Source organism: Oncorhynchus kisutch, linkage group LG30, assembly GCF_002021735.2.
Source record: "Oncorhynchus kisutch isolate 150728-3 linkage group LG30, Okis_V2, whole genome shotgun sequence".
Taxonomy (NCBI): Eukaryota; Metazoa; Chordata; class Actinopteri; order Salmoniformes; family Salmonidae; genus Oncorhynchus; species Oncorhynchus kisutch.
Window position 1 is genome coordinate 23,495,129 of NC_034203.2, and position 23,207 is coordinate 23,518,335.

Consider the following 23,207-nt stretch of genomic DNA (forward strand, 5'->3'; position numbering starts at 1 on the left):
TTTGATTGAGACGTTGATCAATGAGATTTCAACCTTTATTCATCCACTCAAAAAGACAGCCAGAAGTTTGTTGAATTCTCAAATGTGTTATCACTGCGCTTTCAACCATTTAAAAACACAACAAAGTTCAAATGGGAATACAATTTCAGATATTTATACAGCAACTTAAATGCAGTGTTTCCCAAACCCCAAGGGGTGCACATCTTTGTTTTTGCCCTAACACTACACAGCTGATTCAAATCTTGATGATTAGTTGATTATTTGAATCAGCTGTGTAGTGCTAGGGCAAAAACCAAAACGTCCACCCCTTGGGGCCCCGCAGACTGAGCTTGGGAAACCCTGACTTAATGTGTTATCACTGTTAATAGCACAACTGTCACGCCTACTCCTGCTCCAGCGCTAGACGTCGCCAGTCTACTAACCACCAGTCCTGGCAACTATCATAACGCACACATGGCAACCATCATTAAGCACACCTGCTCTCCATCGTTATGCACACCTGGATCTCATCACCTTGACTCTCCCTTTAGTTAACCCTCAGTAGCCTCAGTCATCAGACCGTGTTGGTTTTGGTCAGTATGAGTCTCCTGTTTTGTTTATCTGCCGTCTCTCATCATTAAACTCACCTTCGGCACTTTCTTCCTGACTCCAAGCGTATACGTTACAACAACCAAATGACCTGGATTGCAGTTGAGATTATATAAAAATTACATAGTGCAAGTGATCAATGCTGTTCGAGATTCTGCACAGGTTATTATAGCAATTGTGAAGATCTCCACAGACATGCACGGTTTCTATGATTGCATAAGAAGACATTTATAGTTACAGTAGATAACCCTTCAAATGAGTGGATTCAGTTATTTCAGCCACATCCATTGCTGACACGTGTATAAAATCGAGCACACAGCCATGCAATCTTCATAGCGAAACATTGGCAGTAGAACCGCCTTACCGGAGAACTCCATGACTTTCAACGTGGCACCGTCATAGGATACCACCTTTCCAACAAGTCAGTTTGTCAAATTTCGGCCCTGCTAGAGCTGCCGCGGTCAACTGTAAGTGCTGTTATTGTGAAGTGGAAATATCTAGGAGCAACAAAGGCTCAGCCGCAAAGTGGTCGGCCACACAAGCTCATAAAACAGGACCGCCGAGTGCTGAAGAGCATAAAAATCATCTGTCCTCGGTAGCAACACTCACTAGGAGTCAGCGCAATAACTGATCGTCAGGAGCTTCATGAAATGGGTTTCCATGGCTGAGCAGCAGCATGGCTGAGCAGCCTAAGATCACCATGCGCAATGACAAGCGTCGGCTGGAGTGGTGTAAAGCTCCCTGCCATAGGACTCTGGAGCAGAGGAAACGCGTTCACTGGAGTGATGAATCACGCTTTACCATCTGGCAGTCCGACGGACGAATTTGGATTTGGCGGATGCCAGGAGAACGCTACCTGCCCGAATGCATTATTCCAACTGTAAAGTTTTGTGGAGGAGGAATACTGGTCTGGGGCTGTTTTTTATGATTCAGGCTAGGGCCCTTAGTTCCAGTAAAGGGAAATGTTAATACTGCAGCAGACAATGACATTCTAGACGATTATGTTCTTCCAAATTTGTGGTAACAGTTTGGGGAAGGCCCTTTCCAATGTTCTATCATCAAGTGGAAAGCCTTCTCAGAACAGTGGAGGCTGTTATAGCAGCAAAGGGGAAACCAATTCCATATTAATGCCCATGATGTTGGAATGAGATGTTGTCCACATACTTTTGGTCATACCATGTATAATGCTTGGATAATTTAATCTGAGCCAATGGCTTAATCCTATTCTTTAACTTTTATTTTGGGTTTAGTTGGGGACGTGAATCCAACATAATTTGTTAACGTGACGACAAGTTATTAGGCTATTTACTGTATAGCAAAAGTGATGATATACATATAGTGGATATAATGTTGAAGATCTGACATTGTTTCAAAGGTTAAAATTCAACATATTTTACAAGGTTTGTCTATGCTAAAGATTGGTTACAATGATGACATAATCCTGTGGTTCGAATCCAATATATTTTTTCCAGGTAGAGATTCCACATCACAATACGTTGACAAATTACGTTGAAACAATGTTGATTCAAACAGTTTGTTTCCAGTAGGTAGTCTCTTTCCACAGTCGCTGTTTCTAATGACATGAGTTTGGCAAACCATAACTAGCACACTAAATACAATTGATAGACAGCCAGGACATTTTACAGTAGGCTAAGGAAAGCAAGCCTGTCTTCCGAAGATAAGACGAGGGCATTGGTAGAACCATCCATCTCCATCTGCTCTGTTCATTCCAGACACAGGGAAGGCACAGGTACCAGTTATATCAGGCTACATCGTTAAATTAGACAAAGGGGAGCTGACACTGTGTCAATCTAGGGAGGTGGACAGGTTCAGGTTTATGCATTAATTCTGGGAGATAATCCTATTGAATTACAGTATGTTTGTTCTGTTGACAGAGATGAACAGAGCTGAACATACAGTAGATGTACTTGCCAAATTGTATGATAATAACACATTTTGCCGTTGGCATAAGTGAATAACTTCAAGGTAAGAATCTCAAACACTAGGAATATCTTAATTTAACTCCAATGTAGACAAATTCTCTCTCGCTCAAATATTAACCATTTGGCTGATTTAACAGACATTTTCACTATTTAAAACCACCCAAATGTTGACAAATCTGTCCACACAACGACACAATCTCATCAGGTAGTGTGAAGTGAAGTGGTGCGGCCTCTATGATAATAAATGACAATGAGAGCTGTTTATAACTCGTTAAGCCTCCACAGTGGCAGATTCATAAGCTGCCTAGCCTAGCACACCTGAGCCTGAAGGTAAGACGCACAGACACAGAGACAGAGAGAGATATCAAATCCCTATATTTAACCCTCGGTCTCCCCAGCACTAATGCAAACGCAGATATACGTATCACAGACTAACAACTACAGTACAATACACAAGGACAGACCTAACAAACACATACATGATGATGGCTTAACCAAAGCTTCCACAACAAGACAAACAGCTGTGGTCATGAGCAAAATTCTTACTACAGACCAGATTGTGAATATGCAAATATGTCTAGCCTGATTATTTCATAGGGTTTATCACACAGATGAGCTCACCTGATCGTCGTGAACCCTCCCCACGCTCCATACCAGGGGGGAGGTGCAGCTGTGGTCCACAACACTCTTCCAGTATGCTACTGGAAACCTCAGTAGTTACAGACCTCAGTCCGCTCTGCCTAGCCCCCCTTCAACTGGGTTGACTTGAATCTGTGTAACACAGTTCTCTATGAATGTCTGTCTGTTCTGCGCTAGGTAGCTTTCTGTAGCAGATTTGATTAACGTGTCTTTGGTGCCCTGGGAATCAGCTGCTCCAGAGTTGTGGACATCCTTTCTTTGTCCTGTCTGGAGGCAGTGGAGCAGCATCAGCCCTTGCGCTCCTGACCCCTCATCCACTCACTAGAGGGAGGGGTAGAGGAGGGAGAGGGGTAGAGAGGGGAAGGGAGGGGGAGTGTGCAGCTTTAGCTACTTTAATTCTGTGCCCTGAAACACAGCTCAATGAGCTTACAGACCATGACCCTACACACACACACGCGCGCGCACACACACGCACAATTGAGAGAATCCTGTCGTGTTGTATCACCGCTTGGTACGGCAACTGCACCACCCGCAACCGCAGGGCTCTCCAGAGGGTGGTGTGGTCTGCCCAATGCATCACTGGGGGCACACTACCTGCCCGCCAGGACACCTACAGCCCCCAATGTCACAGGAAGGCCAAAAAGATCATCAAGGACAACAACCATGTGAGCCAAGGCCTGTTCACCCAGCTATCATCCACAAGACGAGGTCAGGACAGGTGCATCAAAACTGGAACCGAGAGACAGAAAAACAGCTTCTATCTCAAGGTCATCAGACTGTTAAATTCTGTTAAATAGCCATCACTAGCACATTAGAGGCTGCTGACTTATATACATAGACTTGGAATCACTGGCCACTTTAATAATGTTTACATATTTTGCATTACTCATCTCATATATACTGTATGTATATACTGTATTCTATCCTATTCTACTGTATCTTAGTCTATGCCGCTCTGACATTGCTCGCCCAATATTAAAATATCCTTAATTCCATTCCTTTACTTTAGATGTGTGTATTGTTGTGAAATGGTTAGATATTACTGTTAGATATTACTGCACTGTTAGAGCTAGACACAATAGACACAATAATTTCGCTACATCCACAATAACATCTGCTAAACACGTGATTGTGACAAATACAATTTGATTTGTCACATTTATTCCACTCAGCTATTAGCTTAGCATAAAACGTGTGTAAACAGTATACAGGCTACAAAAATCCTCAAACATAATCCGAGTATTCTGTACTTTTTACATTTAACAGCTCAAATGGAAATCATTATGGAGTAGCTGAGACAGAGGACGTGAAGAAATAATCCACCCATGTATACCCGATCCTCTGGGAAGTGAAAAGTGCAAGCCACACCAAAGTCAATCGACTGCTGAGTTGTTGTCTGGCATATAAATAACATGGACCTGAAAGGGCGTCTGACAGTGACATTGAAAGGTCTGCTGTGGTGATGACTAGCACATCTGATGCCATATTTCAAATGACACATCACACGATTAGATGAGGTACTACTTATGTTTCAATGAAAAGCTCTATCCCACACGCCACGCTATGAAAAGCCTTGCCAAAAGAGGTCCCCGTTTCACAAGAGCTCTGATTCAAGCGTTCAGAATTAAAGCTTATTGACACTCTTTGCAGCTACAGTAACTTGATCAGACACACTTTCATTAGCAAGGGCAATTCCACAGTAACGGAATGACGCTGAGACTGCTACAACAAAACCAATGTTAAACTTTACAAACATAAGGACTACTGTCACGACTTCTACCGAAGGTAACTCCTCTCCCTGTTCGGCGGCGCTAGGCGGCGCCGGTTTACTAGAAGCCACCAATCCCTTTTTCCTTTTCTGTTTGTTTTGTCTGTGATCCTTTCACACCTGGTTTCATTTGTGTTTAATTCTGTGTTGTATAAGGGTAACCTGTTGCCTGCCTTAGTTCGTGCAGGATTAGACTTGTGGTTATTGTTGCTCGTTCGTATATGTTTTCACAGTTATGCACGTGTATTTAGTGTCGGTACTGTGTTTTTTTCCTCCGTGCGGTTGCACGAGTATCTGAGTATGTGGAGCATAGTTTTGGGATTTTTGTCTGTACCGTTTTGTATTGGTGGACTATATTATTAAGTTACGCTTCTCAGACATACCTGCTCTCCTGCGCCTGACTCCTACACCTCTCACCGAGACGCACATCACCACAGAATCCCGCTCCAGATATGGAGTCAGCAGGAGCGGACGCACTCCCAGGGTCCATGGAGGAGCGCGTTCAACACCACACAGCAGTGTTACACCGGCTGGGGACCGCAATGGATCAGGTGATGGCGACGATGAAAAGATGGGAGAGAGGTGGCCTTCCCACGCCTCCATCAGCCACAACCCAACCAGTACCACTACCCTCTCCTTCATTGCCTGGGCCCAGTGGGATTCAACTCGCACTCCCGAGGGAGTATGATGGGACGGTGGCCGGGTGCCAGGGGTTCTTACTCCAGATGGACTTATACCTGGCAACCGTTCATCCGGCTCCTTCGGGAGGTTAGAGCGTGAACGCCCTTGTCTCCTGCCTCTCAGGTAAAGCCCTGGAGTGGGCCAACGAGGTATGGAACGATCCTGACTCGGCAAGGGACTACTACCCAGAGTTCACCCGCCGCTTTCGGGCCGTGTTCGATCACCCACCTGAGGGCCGAGCGGCGGGTGAACGGCTGTTCCATCTGAGGCAGGAGAAGAGGAGTGCTCAGGACTTTGCTCTAGAGTTCCGGACCTTGGCCGCTGGCGTGGGATGGAACGACAGGGCCTTGATTGATCACTATAGGTGCAGTTTGCAGATCGAGTTCTATTAGTTCCATCCCCCAGTTCCTCCACTCCAACGCCCATGGAGCTAGGAAGTACTGCAGCGAGGGTGACCGGAGGAGGTGGCCTTTCCTGTGCCAGCTGTGGTCGCAGAGGGCACACTGCTGACCGGTGCTGGGGGGCCCTCCAGGGAGTCGCGATGCCAGGCCGAGTACTGCTCGGACACCTCAGGTGAGTCGGCACCAAGCTCACCCAGAGCCCCCTGTTGGTCACATGTATGTATTGATTGGTTTTCCTGAATTTTCCCCTCTTTCCCGGCATAAGGCGCTAGTAGATTCAAGCGAGGCGGGGAATTTTATTGACCGTGGTTTAGCGCATAGGTTAGGGATCCCCCTTATTCAGCTTGACAAACCCTTCCCAGTGCACGCCTTAGATAGCCGACCATTAGGGTCAGGGCTAGTCAGGGAGGCTACGGCTCCACTGGTCATGGTCACGCAGGAGGGTCATGAGGAGAGAATTAGTCTCTTCCTCATTGATTCTCCTGCATTACCGGTGGTGCTGGGGATCCCCTGGTTTGCCAGTCACAACCCCAGGATTTCGTGGCAACAGAGGGCTCTAAAGGGGTGGTCAGAGGAGTGCTCAGGCAGGTGTGTAGGAGTTTCCATCGGTACTACGACGGTGGAGAGTCCAGACCAAGTCTCCACTGTGAGCATTCCCTCAGAATATGCTGATTTGGCTACCGCCTTCTGTAAAAAGAGGGCGACCCAATTACAAACTCCTCGACGAGGGAATTGTGCGATAAATCTCCTGGTAGGCGCTACACTTCCCAGGAATCACGTGTATCCCCTGTCACAGGATGAGACGGTGGCTATGGAGACATACATACCTGAATCTGTGGGGCAGGGGTACATTCGGCCCTCCATCTCATCTGCCTCCTCGAGTTTCTTTTTTGTGAAGAAAAAGGAGGGAGGGCTGCGTCCCTGCATTGACTATAGAGGTCTAAAATCCATCACGGTGGGGTATAGTTACCCGCTACCTCTCATTGCCACGGTGAGTCATTTCACGGAGCACGTTTTTTCACAAAACTGGATCTCAGGAGTGCATATAACTTGGTGCATATCTGGAAGAGAGATGAGTGGAAGACAGCGTTTAGTAACACATCTGGCCATTATGAGTACCTCGTCATGCCGTACGGGTTGAAGAATGCTCCAGCAGTCTTCCAATCTTTTGTAGACGAGATTCTCCGGGACCTGCACGGGCAGGGTGTGGTTGTTTACATCGATGATATTCTGGTCTATTCCGCTACACGAGCCGCCGCGCATGTGTCTCTGGTGCGCAGGGTACTTGGGCGACTGTTGGAGCATGACCTGTATATCAAGGCTGAGAAATGCTTGTTCTTCCAACAGGCCGTCTCCTTCCTTGGGTATCGCATTTCCACATTGGGGTTGGTGATGGAGTGTGACCGCATTGCAGCCGTGCGTAATTGGCAGACTCCAACCACGGTAAAGGAGGTGCAGCGGTTCTTAGGGTTTGCCAATTACTACCGGAGGTTTATCCTGGGTTTTGTGCAGGTGGCTGCTCCCATTACGTCACTGCTGAAGGGGGGGGGCGGTGCATCTGGGGTTGTCGGCTGAGGCGGACAGGGCTTTTGGTCGCCTGAAGGCTCTTTTTACCTCTGCTCCCGTGCTGGCGCATCCGAACCCCTCTTTTGCATTCATAGTGGAGGTGGACGCATCCGAGGCCGGGGTTGGAGCCGTGCTCTCACAGCGCTCGGGCACGCCACCAAAACTATGACGTGGGGGATCGGGAGCTGCTGGCTGTTGTCAGGGCCCTGAAGGTGTGGAGACATTGGCTTGAGGGGGCTCAACACCCTTTTCTCATCTGGACTGACCATCGTAATCTAGAGTACATTCGAGCAGCAAGGAGACTGACCCCTCGTCAGGCAAGGTGGGCCATGTTTTTCACCCGATTTAGGTTTTACCATCTCCTATAGACCAGGCTCCCAGAACACTAAGGCAGACACACTGTCCCGACTATATGATACGGAGGAGTGGATCCTGCGCCCATCCACCCGGCTTCTTGTCTAGCGGCACCTGTGAGGTGGGAGATGGACGCAGACATCGAGCGAGCATCGCGTGTTGAGCCTACGCCACCAGTGTCCAGCTGGACGGGTGTACGTTCCGCTGGAGGTTAGAGACAGGCTAATTATGTTGTGCTCACACGTCCCCCTCCTCTGGTCACCCGGGGATCGGTAGGATGGTGTGATGTCTTAGTGGGAAGTACTGGTGGTCCACCCTAGCCAAGGACGTGAGGGTTTGTGGCCTCCTGCTCGGTGTGCGCTCAGTGCAAGGCTCCTAGGCACCTGCCCAGAGGGAAGTTACGACCCCTTCCCGTTCCACAGCGGCCTTCGTCACACCTGTCGGTTGACTTCTTGACCGATCTGCCACCGTCACAGGGCAACACCACGATCCTGGTCATGGTGGATTGGTTTTCTAAGTCTTGTCATCTCCTCCCTTTGCCCGGTCTCCCTACAACCCTACAGACGGCGGAAGCCCTGTTTATTCACGTCTTCCGGCACTACGGGGTGCCTGAGGACATTGTTTCTGATCGGGGTCCCCAGTTCACGTCCAGGGTGTGGAAGGCATTCATGGAACGTTTGGGGGTCTCGGTCAGCCTTACCTCATGTTTTCACCCTGAGAGTAATGGGCAGGTGGAGAGAGTGAACCAGGATGTGGGTAGGTTTCTGCGGTCGTATTGCCAGGACCGGCCAGGGGAGTATATCCCCTGGGCAGAGGTGGCCCAGAACTCACTCCGCCACTCTTCTACGAACCTGTCGTCCTTCCAATGTGTGTTGGGCTATCAGCCGGTTCTGGCACCATGGCATCAGAGCCAAACCAAGGCTCCTGTGGTGGACGATTGGGTGAGACGCTCAAGGGAGACCTGGGAGGCCACCCATGGGTACCTTAAACAGGGCGAAGGGTGGCAGAAGACAAGTGCTGACCGCCACTGCAGCGAGGCCCCGGTGTTTGCACCGGGGGACCGGGTCTGGCGAAACCTGCCCCTCCGCCTGCCATGCCGGAAGCTGGGTCCGCGGTTTGTGGTGCCGTTTAAAGTCCTGAGGAGAATAAACGAGGTGTGTTATAGGTTACAGCTCCCCCTTATTACCGTATTAACCCCTCGTTTCATGTGTCTCTCCTCAGGCCGGTGGTGGCTGGTCCGCTTCAAGAAGATGAGGTGCGGGAGATCCTTCCGTCCCCCCCTGGACATCGGGGGGGCGCCGGCGTATGCAGTTCGGTCCATACTGGACTCGAGGCGTCGGGTGGGGGGCCTTCAGTACCTCGTGGATTGGGAGGGGTAGGGTGTGAAGGAGAGATGCTGGGTGCCGGTGGAGGACATACTGGATCCACCTATGCTAAGGGAGTTTCACCGCCTACATCCGGATCGCCCTGCGCCTCGTCCTCCGGGTCGTCCTGGAGGCCGGCGTCGGCGCACTGTGGGAGCCACACATCAGGGGGGGTACTGTCACAACTTCTACCGAAGGTAACTCCTCTCCCTGTTTAGGCAGCGCTCAACGGTTTACTAGCCGCCACCGATCCCTTTTTCCTTTGCTGTTTGTTTTGTCTGTGATCCTTTCACACCTGGTTTCATTTGTGTTTAATTCTGTGTTGTATAAGGGTAACCTGTTGCCTGCCTTAGTTCGTGCGGGATTAGACTTCTGGTTATTGTTGCTCGTTCGTATTTTGATGTTTTCACGTGTATTTAGTGTCGGTACTGTGTTTTGTTCCTATAGACATGACTCAGCTGTACCTAATAGCTGTATGTCACGAGTATTTGGGGTATTTTTGTCTGTACCGTTTTGTATTGGTGGACTATATTATTAAATTACGTTTCTAACATACCTGCTCTCCTGCGCCTGACTTCTACACCTCTCACGAGACGCACATCATAACAACTACTTTTAACAATTCCCACACACACACACAAAAAAAACATTTACTGAACGAACAGATGCTAAATTCGGAAACAGAATTACGGGGAACATGTGACGATGTGGACTGCAGCCAGCAGGCACCTTCACTTGGGCTTCTAGTTCTCAAACATGTCATTCTCCTCTAGGCCTATATCCACCAGTAAGATTGTTAAATAAAGGTCATAAATACATATTGAAACCACTCATATTAGCCTACAATGTCCTTTCTGATTCCGTTTCATTCACGCATATTAATCAATGGACCTTACATTGGAATACATGTTGTGCCCACCTGTGTGGTCTTGTTGTGACATTGACTGCCATTGCCTTGCATGCTGAAGAAGGGTTCATACCTGAAACGTTTGGGCAGCAATAATAATATGTCAATTTCAGTTTCTTTACTAGAGTGCTGTCCTATTTCGGTCACACCCTGATCTGTTTCACTTTGTGCTTGTCTCCACCCCCTCCCGGTGTCACCTATCTTCTCCAGCGTATTTATACCTAAAGTTCTCTGGTGCCAGTTCGTCTCTTCAAGCATACTTGCATGTTTTTGCTGTGCTCTTGTTTTTCCTAGTCTCTGTTTTTTAGCCCTCCCGATTCCAACCTTTTCTGCTTGTCCTGACACTTAGCCCGGCTGCCTGACCATTCATCCTGCCCTGACCTCGAGCCTGCCTGCCGCCCTGTACCTTTCGGACTCTGGCATTCTGCCTGTCCTCGACCTGCCTATTGCCTGCCCCTTGTATTTTAATAAATATCAGAGACTCGAACCATCTGTCTACTGTGTGTCACGTATGCTCTCTCTCCGGTGCTCTAGGTCATCATGCTCCCACGCCTCAGCCAGTTCGATAGGTTCCCACGCCTTAGCAGAGGTAACCGGTCAGATCCTGATCCCCGGGATCATCATCATGGTCGGAGTCCTGCAGCTGGACCCGCGCGTTGGGGAGGGGGTACTGTCACATGTGCTCCCTCTCCGGCCTCCAGGTCATCAGGCTGCTCGTTTATGTAACCATTGTTACGTGCATTTGCGCATAATGACACTCACCTGGACTCCATCACCTCCTTGATTACCTGCCCTATATATGTCACTCCCTTTGGTTTCTTCCACAGTCGTCATTGTTTCTGTTCCTGTTTCATGTCGGTGCGCTGCTTGTGTTTTTTTGTTTTGTTCATTTATTTATTAAAAGTATTCACTCCCTGAACTTGCTTCCCGACTCTCAGCGTACATCGTTACACAGTGTCTGCATCTGGGTCTCGCCCTGTGTCTTTATAATTTATGTTTTTTGGAATACATGTGAAGGCCTCATGACCAAACTCTTTGACAAAGTGCAATTGATAAATGGAAAAAAGGGATGACTGTCTCTTGACACTGAGTCTGTTTTTCCTGAATGGAAGAACAATGTGGGAAACATACTGTACGTTTAATAGAGAGCTTTCAAGCATCACAACATCCTTTTCCTGAAAGGAGGACTATTTCCACACAAAAAGGGCTCCAACAGTCCACTTGCGTCATAACCTTTTGACATCCTGTACACCACTAAATATCTGGGATAGGAACCTGGAGGGGAAGGGGATTATAAGGGGATTGTGGGAAATGGAACACTAGGGCCTAGGAAACAAACGTTGTCTCAATTTACTCTCATTCTCTCTGGTTCCTTTCTCAGAGTAACCTAGATAAATGAATAATAACTATGTTCTTATCTGCTCCGATCACATGACATACAGCTATTAGGTACAGCTGAGTAGACCATGTCTACAGTAAAGACAGATATTCGCTTATCTGACATATGACAACAGTATCATGTAACACCATGAAGAACACCATAAGACTATATGATAACAACTACCAGTATGTTCAATTACTGTAAACAAGATATCCAACATAATGTAGGTTCACTGAGAACAAAATACTGCATATCTTCAACCCAGAACGTCATAACACAACAGTTGAATGCCCCAAGGGTATAGGCTAATTATTGAGTGTTAAGCTCAATTCACACACTACAGAGACGGAGGGCACGGAGCGTAGCATAGCATTGCAATGTCGTTTTTCATCACAAAAGGGGCGACTCCTTGTAATACGCTCCTTTGAGGTCGCTTCGGACGGCGTATTTTTTGTATTTTGTGTTCGATCATAACATTCGGTTTCGAAAGTGAACGCAGTAATGTGTTTGGTTGGTGGATGTGCATAGCTGTACTGAGAATGAGGTAGCCATGGCAGGTAGCTCAGATGGGAGTAAGTCTGACATGGATGAAGGTAGTAGGATCAGTGATGAATCTATCTACACAACTGTACAAGGAAAAAAAAACATTTTAAGGTTATAGTTTATTGAGATGCATGAATACACCACGCCAAAGACAGTCATGAAGAGGGCACGACAAAACCTATTTCCGCTCAGGAGACTGAAAATATTTGGCATGGGTCAGATCATGCCTCAGATCCTCAAAAGGTTCTACAACTGCACCATCAAGAGCATCGTGATGGGTTGCATCACAGCCTGGTATGGCAACTGCTCGGCCTCCGACCACAAGGCACTACAGAGTGTAGTACGTACGGCCCTGTACATCACTGGGGCCAAGCTTCCTGCCATCCAGGACCTCTATACCAGGCGGTGTTAGAGGAAGGCCCTAAAAATTGGTCAAGACTCCAGCCACCCTAGTAATAGACTGTTCTCTCTGCTACTGCATGACAAACGGTACCGAAGCGCCAAGTCTAGTTCCAAGAGGCTTATAAACAGCTTCTATCCCCAAGCCATAAGACTCCTGAACATCTAATCAAATGGCCATTCAGACTATTTGCATTGTCCCCCGCCCCATCAGGACTTACAGAAACTGGCAGCAGTGTCCAGAAAAGGCCATCTATGACATAGTGCCATGGGTGGTATTCCTCCTGATAAATGTCTCCCGTTTGTCTGGGACATGATGATGTATACTGAACAAAAATATAAACGCAACTGAGTTACAATTCATAGAAGGAAATCAGTCAATTGAAATATATTCATTAGGCCCTAATCTATGGATTTCACATGACTGGGCAGGGGCGCAGCCATGGGTGGGCTTTGGAACCAGGCCTAACCAATCAGAATACTTTTTTCCACACAAAAGGGCTTTATTACAGACAGAAATACTCCTGAGGACCCCCACTCCATTCGTTCTCGAGTGAGACAGAGCACCCTACCCCTCAAAAACTTCTGCTATGTGCTTTTTTCTTATTTACACTTCAGGTGGTGGGTCATTTACTGGGGTTATTTTGCATGTATTTTTTTATATTGACTTATTTTCTCATTCACATGTTAAGGTGTTAGGTAATTTATTGCTGTTTACTTTGTGTTTTTTTCTCTTATTTCCCCTTTCATCATACTTTTCACCTGTGTATTACATTGTGTTTTATATTGGACCATTTTCCTCCTGATATTTCCGCTTATCTAAAAGGTCTGCAAATGTCTTTGTCTGGTTATTTGTACTTGTAGCAGAGCATATTACTGTTCTGAATCAGTCACTCAGTAAACTTGAACTGCTTTGTACATGAGCTGTGTACAGTTTAAGTCAGAAGTTACCATACACTTATGTTGGAGTCTTTAAAACTTGTTTTCCAACCACTCCACAAATGTCTTGTTAACAAACTATAGTTTTGGGAGTTGGTTAGGACATCTAATTTGTGCAGGGCACAAGTATTTTTTTCCAACAATTGTTTACACAGAGATTATTTAACTTATAATTCACTGTATCACAATTCCAGTGGGTCAGAAGTTTACATACACTAACTTGACTGTGCCTTTAAACAGCTTGGAAAATTCCAGAAAATTATGTCATGGCTTTAGAAGCTTCTGATAGGCTAATTTACATAATTTGAGTCAATTGGAGGTGTACCTGTGGATGTATTTCAAGGCCTACCTTCTAACTCAGTGCCTCTCAGTGCCTCTTTGCCTCTTTGGATTTTCATGGGAAAATCCAAAGAAAACAGCCAAGACCTCAGAAAAAAATGGTAGACCTCCACAAGTCTGGTTCATCCTTGGGAGCAATTTCCAATCACCTGAAGGTACCACCCACATTTATCTGTACAAACAATAGCACGCAAGTAATAACACCACGGGACCACGCAGCCATCATACCGCTCAGGAAGGAGACACGTTCTGTCCCCTAGAGATGAACGTACCTAGGTGCAAAAAGTGCAAATCAATCCCAGAACAACAGCAAATTACCTTGTGAATATGCTGGAGGAAACAAAAGTATCTATATCCACAGTAAAACGTGTCCAATATCGACATAACCTGAAAGGCCGCTCAGCAAGGAAGAAGCCACTGCTCCAAAACCGTCATAAAAAAGCCAGACTGCGGTTTGCAACTGCACATGGGGACGAAGATTGTACTTTTTGGACAAATGCCCTCTGGTCAGATGAAACAAAAATAGAACTGTTTGTTTGGCCATAATGACCATCGTTGTGTTAGGAGGAAAAATTATTATGCTTGCAAGCCGAAGAACACCATCCCAACCGTGAAGCACGGGGTTAGCATCATCATCTTGTGGGGGTGCTTTGCTGCAGGAGGGACTGGTGCACTTCACAAAATAGATGGCTTCATGAGGTATGAAAATTATGTGGATATATTGAAGCAACATTTCAAGACATCAGTCAGGAAGTTAAAGCTTGGTCGCAAATGGGTCTTCCAAATGGACAATGACCCCAAGCATACTACCAAAGTTGTGGCAAAATGGCTTAAGGACAACAAAGTCAAGGTATTGGAGTGGCCATCACAAAGCCCTGACCTCAATCATATAGATAATTTGTGGGCAGAACTGAAAAAGCATCTGAGAGCAAGGAGGCCTACAAACCTGACTCAGTTACACCAGCTCTGTCAGGAGGAATGGGCCAAAATTCACCCAACTCACCCAAGCAGGTGGAAGGCTACCTGAAACGTTTGAACCAAGTTAAACAATTTAAAGGCAATGCTACCAAATACTAATTGAGTGTATGTAAACTTCTGACCCACTTGGAATGTGATGAAAGAAATAAAAGCTGAAATAAATCATTGTCTCTACTATTATTCTTAAAATAAAGTGGTGATCCTAAACTGACCTTAGACAGGGAATTTTTACTGGGATTAAATGTCAGGAATTGTGAAAAACTGAGTTTTTGGCTAGGTGTATGTAAACTTCCGACTTCAACTGTAGATGAGGTTCAAGTCTTGGGAGTCCTTATTGTCTACAGCTGGACAGTCATTCTCAACCATGTACCATAGCAGGAAGGTCTCGATTAAAAGGTCACTTCACATGACTATGTACAACCTTGTATTATGTTAATTAGGTAAATGGCTCCAGGGTCTAGCCTTATTGTCTACAGCTGAACAGCCATTCATTGAAAGGCCACTACACATAACACAAGGTTAGGTAAATTTCACAAGGGTCTAGCCTCCAAAAAAGATATTACAAACTAAAACACAAGGATAAAGTAACTGTCATTATGGTAGACTATGTGATTTGTAAAGTGTGAATAAGTAAAACAGCCAAATCCAACTGCAAACCAAAGTGTGGAGCTCACAACATGACATATAAAACAGTAATCAACCAGAGGAAGAGAACATATGTGTACATGTTTTGCAAAACACACTCCAACATTTACTGTAGGGTGCCACGCGTGATCGCAGCATCCTAGAAAGACACTTGACCAGCTGGTGTGAGGAATTGGTTCTCTAGGTTGTTGCACACCTCTATAGCAACACTGGTTGCCCTGTCTGCCGACATGTTTCTTGAGTCCAGGTAGCTGGTGTCCCCTTCTACCACCTGTCTCCACTCTCCTTGACGCAGGTCCCCAGTCGTTGTGGAGTGGTCAACAAGCGTGGGGTGGATGTACAGTGTTGTCAGTGTCTGTAGTGTCTGTGGTGCAAAGGTAGTTGTGGAGGGCCATGCAGGCCTTCACAATGGCCTCAGCTTTCTCTGAGGCAAGCTCAAGAGCTCGTCCCAGGACCCTCCATATTCCAGCAAGGATCCCAAAACCTTTCTCTGAAATTCGTCTGGTTCTTGAGTGGCTGTAGTTGTCGATCTTCTTGGATTCATCAAGGCCTGAAGAACCTTTGAATAAAAGAAGCGTACCCCATTAGTATTGAACAGGAACATGAAAGCTATCAAATGTGTACTGTAACAACTGTGTAGCCTATGCTTTGGACATACTGTAGGCCCCCATCCTCTTACTCTTTTCACATCATATGTATAGTCATATGTATTTAGTGTATCTTACCTGGATATGGTCGCATCAGGTTTGCCCTCAGAGGGAATGCCTCATCTACCACAAAGACATATGGGCTCTGTGTTTGGGTCCCCAGCAAGCACTCTGGTCTTGGTAGCGGCAGCTGGAATGCAATGAGTTGGGAGCCAAACTTTCTTTGTGAGAAGATTCCCACATCTCCCTTCCGACCATGTCGATCATGGTGAAGCGCTACCTTGCTTTGCAGACTGCCATCAGGACTATTGAGGAAAAGCTCTTGTAGTTGTAGTACTCGCTGCCCGAGTTCGCTGGAGCTCGCATCTGAATATGTTTTCCGTCGACAGCTCCTGCACAAAACGGATAATTCCAACGATCCCCAAACTCTCCGATGATTTCTGCCCATTTTGCCATGGAAGGATAAGCAACAAAATCCTCCTTCAGGACATGCCAAAAAGATTCCTAGCTTATATCTTGCAACAAGACACAGACAGCCATTCTGCAGCACTTACGGGCAAGCTGTAAATTTGTCGTGTGAGATAAGGGGCAAGCGGCTGAAGCAAGTTGTCTTATCTGGCAACCGACATCCGAAAGTATTGAAAAGGTCTTTCCTCGTCAATGTTTCACATTGGTTGGACAAGAGACATGTATTCTCCATCGTCCTCTCTTAGTAAGAGCAGTTCAACTCGCTGTTCAAGCTCTAGCAATTGCAATTCTTAGAGAGACATGTTTGCATGTAGCTAGTTAAATAGTATTCGTCAACAAAAAGGCATATAACACCGGATCCGGAAGTTTAAATGTTGTTGCTAGCTACAGTTAGAGTGCCTCGGACCCTCTTGCTTGGTAAGGTACTCTGGCTCCCCCTAGTGGATATACACTACACAAGGACCCTCTTGCTCCGTAAGCTACTCTGGCTCCCCCTAGTGCACATACACCACACAAGGACCCTCTTGCTTGGTAAACTACTCTGGCTCCCCAAGCCCCCTAGTAGATATGTACTACACAAGACAGACTTCCTCTCTGGGTGGAACGCAACGACGATGTGGACAAAAGAGAGCGCTGCCCCCAAAAACCTGCGTCTATCGACAGAGTGGAGCTTGTAGCCACCTTTAAGGAGCTTCAGGATGACTGTGTGTTGGCCCGCAGTGTCCTGTGAACAGGATTTCAACAGCCTCAGTAATCAATTTATGTTGAATGCCTTACTCTTATTTCTGTCTATGTACATTCGTGGCCAAAAGTTTTGAGAATGACACAAATATTAATTTCTGCCTCAGAAATTGCCTCAGTGTCTTTAGATATTTTTGACAGATGTTACTATAGAATACTGAAGTATAATTACAAGCATTTCATAAGTCTCAAAGGCTTTTCTTGACAATTACATGACGTTGATGCAAAGAGTCAATATTTGCAGTGTTGACCCTTCTTTTTCAAGACCTCTGCAATCCGCCATGGCATGCTGTCAATTAACTTCTGGGCCACATCCTGACTGATGGCAGTCCATTCTTGCTTAATCAATGCTTGGAGTTTGTCAGAATATGTGGGTTGTTTGTTTGTCCACCTCACTTTTGCCTTATGGTAAGGTGCTCCATCATGCTGGAAAATATATTGTTCGTCACCAAACTGTTCCTGGATGGTTGGGAGAAGTTGCTCTAGGAGGATGTGTTGGTACCATTCTTTATTCATGGCTGTGTTCTTAGGCAAAATTGTGAGTGAGCCCACTCCCTTGGCTGAGAAGCAACCCCACACATGTACGGTCTCAGGATTCTTTACTGTTGGCATGACACAGGACTGATTGTAGCGCTCACCTTGTCTTCTCCGGACAAGCTTTTTTCCGGACGCCCCAAACAATCGGAAAGGGGATTTATCAGAGAATGACTTTACCCCAGTCCTCAGCAGTCCAATCCCTGTACCTTTTGCAGAATATCAGTCTGTCCCTGATGTTTTTCCTGGAGAGAAGCTCCAGCTTCTTTGCTGCCTTTCTTGACCCGAGGCCATCCTCCAAACGTCTTTGCCTCACTGTGCATGCATATTCACTCACACCTGCCTGCTTCCATTCCTGAGCAAGCTCTGTACTGGTGGTGCCCCAATCCCGCAGCTGAATCAACTTTAGGAGAAGGTCCTGGCGCTTGCTGGACTTTTTTGGGCGCCCTGAAGCCTTCTTCACAACAATTGAACCGCTCTCCTTGAAGTTCTTGATGATCTGATAAATAGTTGATTTAGGTGCAATCTTACTGGCAGCAATATCCTTGCCTGTGAAGCCCTTTTTGTACAACGCAATGATAACAGCATGTGTTTCCTTGCAGGTAACCATGGTTGACAGAGGATGAACTATGAGTCCAAGCACCACCCTCCTTTTGAAGCTTCCACTCTGTTATTCGAACTCAATCTGCATGACAGAGTGATTTCCAGCCTTGTTCTCGTCTACACTCAAACCTGTGTTAACGAGAGAATCACTGACTTGATGTCAGCTGGTCCTTTTGTGGCAGGGCTGAAATGCAGTGGAAATGTTTTTTGGGGATTCAGTTCATTTGCATGGCAAAGAGGGACTTTGGAATTAATTGCAATTCATCTGATCACTCTTCATAACATTCTGGAGTATATGCAAATTGCAATCATACAACCTAAGGCAGCAGACTTTGGGAAAATTCATATTTGGGTCATTCTCAAAACATTTGGCCACGACTGTAGGATAAGAACCTACAGTAAGTCAGTGCAGAGACAACATTTCTCACAGAAATGGATTGAAAGATCACATTGTAAACAAACAGTGTGGTTAGCCTGACTGTAACCACAGAGCCCCTCTGTCTTCTCTAGGAACACAGACACAGAAAAACAAATATGTCCAACAGATGGTAATCTCATCCTCATCCCGTCTGAAATTGTCTGATGTTTAATTGGCATGTTAATGGAGGTAGTTTTCAGAACAGGAAGCAACATTAAGTCAAAATAATTAGCATGTAGCCTACCGTGGTTCTGTAGCTCAATTGGCATCCTACATTTCCAAAAAGGAAGTAGGCCCTACTCTTCCTCATTAATAAACACAATTATGAATGACAGGGATAACTGTCCTGTCTTGTCCAGACAAGCCACACACACTGCCTCAGACTCAGGCTCACTGAATGAAATCAACAGAGAATCAAATATGTTCGGCAATCCACATACTGGATTAGAAAGACAGGCTTGATTGCAACCAGCAGGCAGAATTTAACACGCTCAAGGTTACTACTGGATTTCTTAAAACGAAAGATTACATGCACCTGCAGGGTAAACTAAGCATGATTGCAACTAGAAATACACAAGGACAAACCAGCAGATCAGTTGATCTCTCGTTGTTGTTACCGTGTCAAGTGATTATGATACCAGACAGCTGGTCTAGATTCTCTACTCCCGCTCCCATTGAAATATCAACCCATTAGGAGCATCGGAAACCGTAAGGCTGATGAATGTAAAAAATACTTATTTAAGTATAAAAATATAGAAGCAGTAGGTCTATATTTCATAAAAAGTTTCACTTTAAATGGTAAAATAGTATAATATATGCCATTCAAAATAAGAGTAGAACATTCGTTTTCCATTCACACAATGTGTTTGGTAGATTGCTTCAGTTGATTTGCTGTGGTACATAAGGAAATACTTAATTTCAGTTGAATGGGATGAATGTCAAATAGATAAATCGCCCGTAGAATGCTCATAAAGTAGGACTAAATTGTTCTGATGATAATCCTAACCAGAGGGCGAAATAGTCTTACATTATTTTTGGCGGCAATCAAGACTAAAAGACATCCTCGACATCTGCGTTAGGAATGGTAAATTCCTGGCTAATGTTGATTGAAATTGAAATTGATTTTAGAGCATATTGATGGTTTAAGTGGAGATCAGCTGGCCATAATCTGGTGGCTTTCAAAGGTTGCAATTGGCCCACAGGTTTTATGACTTTGGTGAAGTAAAGTTTTATGACAAAACAAAAAAGCACTTATGAACAGTATACAGAATTTAGTGCATTTCAGGGAGAGACCCATAATGTCAGTTAAAGAAAAACAATTCTGTGAAGCTTTACCTTGAGGTAGCCCATTTGGAAAAAAAGTTGTTTATACTGGATGTATTTTGTGGAGACAGCACTGTGTACAGGTACTGTTGGCGTGAGAACATAGAGGAGAGCACATGATGTAATACAGATAGAGCTGGTAATCTGGGACTGAGTGGAGCATTCCTACTGCTGACTACAGCCAAACTGACCACAGCCCATAGCCTTCCCTTACATGTATCCTGTGTGACTCATACTGTAGTGCCTTTACAAACAGCAGCCAGAAAAGTTAAGAGCTCCACTCTCAGTGACATTGGGAATGTTAATCTGCAGCTAAATTTAAATGAAAGCACCATTTCTTAGTATTAAAGAAAGGTTTGTGTTTGACTTTACTCAATTGGGCACTACAATTGCCAAAAACCAAGTACTGTAAATCCCATAGAATTTTACTCCAAAAATGATCATACACAAGCGCTAGTTCTACCTTCCTCGATTATCTTTTGTACTGCTCCTGACCTCTGACCCCTCCTTACCACTTTGTGAGGCCAATATTGTATTCTAATATCTCATATCCCCACTCAGGCAGCAGTGGTGGCACCTGGAAGCTAAACTCACTTAACTGAACTGGCCAGAGGGAAAGTAACAAATCACTGCTTGCTCAATCATAAAGTAGGAAGGCCCTCCTCTCTTTAATTAATTTATAAAGCCCATAGAAGTACGAGTTACCATACCCAATCACAGGGATGGCTAACTCTGGAAATTCCAGAGACTTTTAGTTTCTTCCCACCCAATGTATGGAACAATCTTCAGAGTTCCCTACAACTGGATGTTCTGGTGCCTTTCGGGCAGTTCAGTGTTGATTGAGGATCTCTTTGTTGATGAATGTGATTGTTTTTCTTGAGTGTGTTTTGTATTTTTGCATTATATAATTGATTTAATTATATAATTATATAATTTTATAACGTACTGTAAAATACTATATTAAATACAAAAATGTTATCCGCAAAAAAAACACTGTCTGCAAAAACACTACAGTTTCCGCAAAAACACTACAGCTTTGTAACTATAGTAATACCACAGTATTTACTTTGAATATACCCCACCCCCCATATCCTAATTTGTGCCACCCATGAGTGGGAAACCTACATGCCAAGTATAGATCATATATTGTGTTCCCTAGGTTGTTACATTTTTTAAAAACCTTTATTTAAACTAGGCAAGTCAGTTAAGAACCAATTCTTATTTACAATGACGGCCTAACCCGGACGACGCTGGGTCAATTGTGCGCCGCCCTATGGGATTCCCAATCACGGCCGGATGTGATACAGCCTGGATTCGAACAAGGGACTTTAGTGATGTCTCTTGCACTGAGATGCAGTGTCTTAGACCTCTGCGCCACTCGGGAGAAGAGCAGAAGCTCTGAACTATCTGTTCAGATTCCAGACTCTTATCTTCCTATAGGTTATGGAAATGTGCTCTTTTACTATTGTCAAGCAGGTTTCCTCAAGGAGAAAGCCCCCACTTCTATGTCAAAGATTATAAAATAAAACACTATAGTAAATACTACAGTTATGTCCACAAAAACATAAAAAACTATAGTATATACTATAGCATTTATCTATAGTAATACTAAAGTATTTATACTATAGTACAGTCATGTAAGCATAAACACTACAGTAAATACCACAGTCATGTCCCAAACACGACAGTAAATACTAAACACTACAGTAAATACTACAGTTTTTTTAATGTGGGAAGAGTTTGTTCAGAAAAACACAGGCAGACACCCACGCAAGCACAAACACATCCACACACTCCAACAAACAAACATCTGGGGTATATAATCCCCCCGTGAATAGATATCCCTTCCATACAAAGTCAGTGAGGGCTGACAGCAGACAATCAAAAAGGCCTCTTTCCTCAATAAATATATATTTTTAAGCTACACAAGTGAAAAAACACCTCAGAATCTGAGATTACTACGGTTTTACAAGAATGCCAACTGCAAATACCAAAATAGTTTTGTTCCAGTAGTAAAGAGCAGACAGTCAGCCTGTGACTTCCAACAGGAAGAGAACAGTGGAGCTCTACTGATTTACAGCAAGTTAATACTTGACAGACAAGTGGCATTTTGGCAGTGACTTCCACTGTGGAATGTAAAGCTGAGAAACGTTGGAAGAGAACAGACTACTATCCATATTGATTTCACATTAAGAGGAAGAAAGATGTGTGAATGAGTGAGTGAAAGAGTGAGAGGTGGAAAGAGAAAGAGAGAGAGCGAAAGGCAAGGAAGATCTCAGAAAGCCCTCACTTGTTTTTGTTTCATTTCAGGAATTGATTTCTTGTCAAAATGACAAAAAGTTCAAAAGTTCGCTCTTGTCATAAAAGGTATGTTCGTCTCCTTAGGACAGAGAAAAATAAACAAACAAACAAAGCCATATATCATATCAGAATTCTGTAAGTCAAGGGCCAGTTAGCTTTGGGACACAACATTGGGAGTCTGTGTATTGGTTGGACTCCCTGAGGAATGTTGTGTTCCAAGTTAAAGTCAACATGTTCAGCTGTTCTACAGATTCTACTCTGCTTGTCTGAGCCTGTCCTGAAAACGTCAACATAGTGTGCCCTCACCTGAGTAGGGCCGTCGTGGAGAAACGTCTTCTTCATCTTCCTCACTAAACACATGTTCGAGAGTTGACTTCCCGGCCCCGCCATCCTCTACAGGAACCACAGTGAAGTTGGTGGGCATTTTATCCCCTCACCGCATTGGCTCTATTCTGAGAAAGTAAACTACTCTAGTCCCTCTCACCTTTTCAAGGCACAGTTCGAAGTGCTATCTACTTCTGTCTCTCTCACCTATGTTGCTTAGATTCTATCCCCATGTGATCAGGCTCTCTCCAAATAAGGAGTGTTCTACAACTCCTCCCCCAGAGAAAGTCCTCCTTCCTTACTCCACTCAACCTCATCCCCATCTAGGCTATAGCACCTACAATAGACAAGACTCCTAATGTCACAGGGGGCACCTCTTCCTGAACAACTCTCCCTTTCCTGAAAAAAGCCCT

The 23,207-nt window shown here is 45.1% G+C and overlaps 1 protein-coding gene across 3 annotated transcripts in view; it reads right to left on the bottom strand.

Moving 5' to 3' along the window:
- The window catches only part of LOC109875213 (solute carrier family 12 member 7-like), a 47,509-nt gene extending 24,514 nt beyond the window's left edge, over positions 1–22,995 (bottom strand). For 2 of the 3 annotated variants that reach the window (XM_020467467.2, XM_031810425.1), the window contains exon 1: positions 22,777–22,995. In XM_020467467.2, the coding sequence (XP_020323056.2) occupies positions 22,777–22,894 (118 nt within the window). In that variant the 5' untranslated portion in view covers positions 22,895–22,995. Of the gene's footprint in view, positions 1–3,152; positions 3,649–22,776 lie in introns of those variants that run through there. The other variant, XM_031810426.1, reaches the window with a different exon arrangement.
- Between the last annotated feature and the right edge of the window lie 212 nt (positions 22,996–23,207).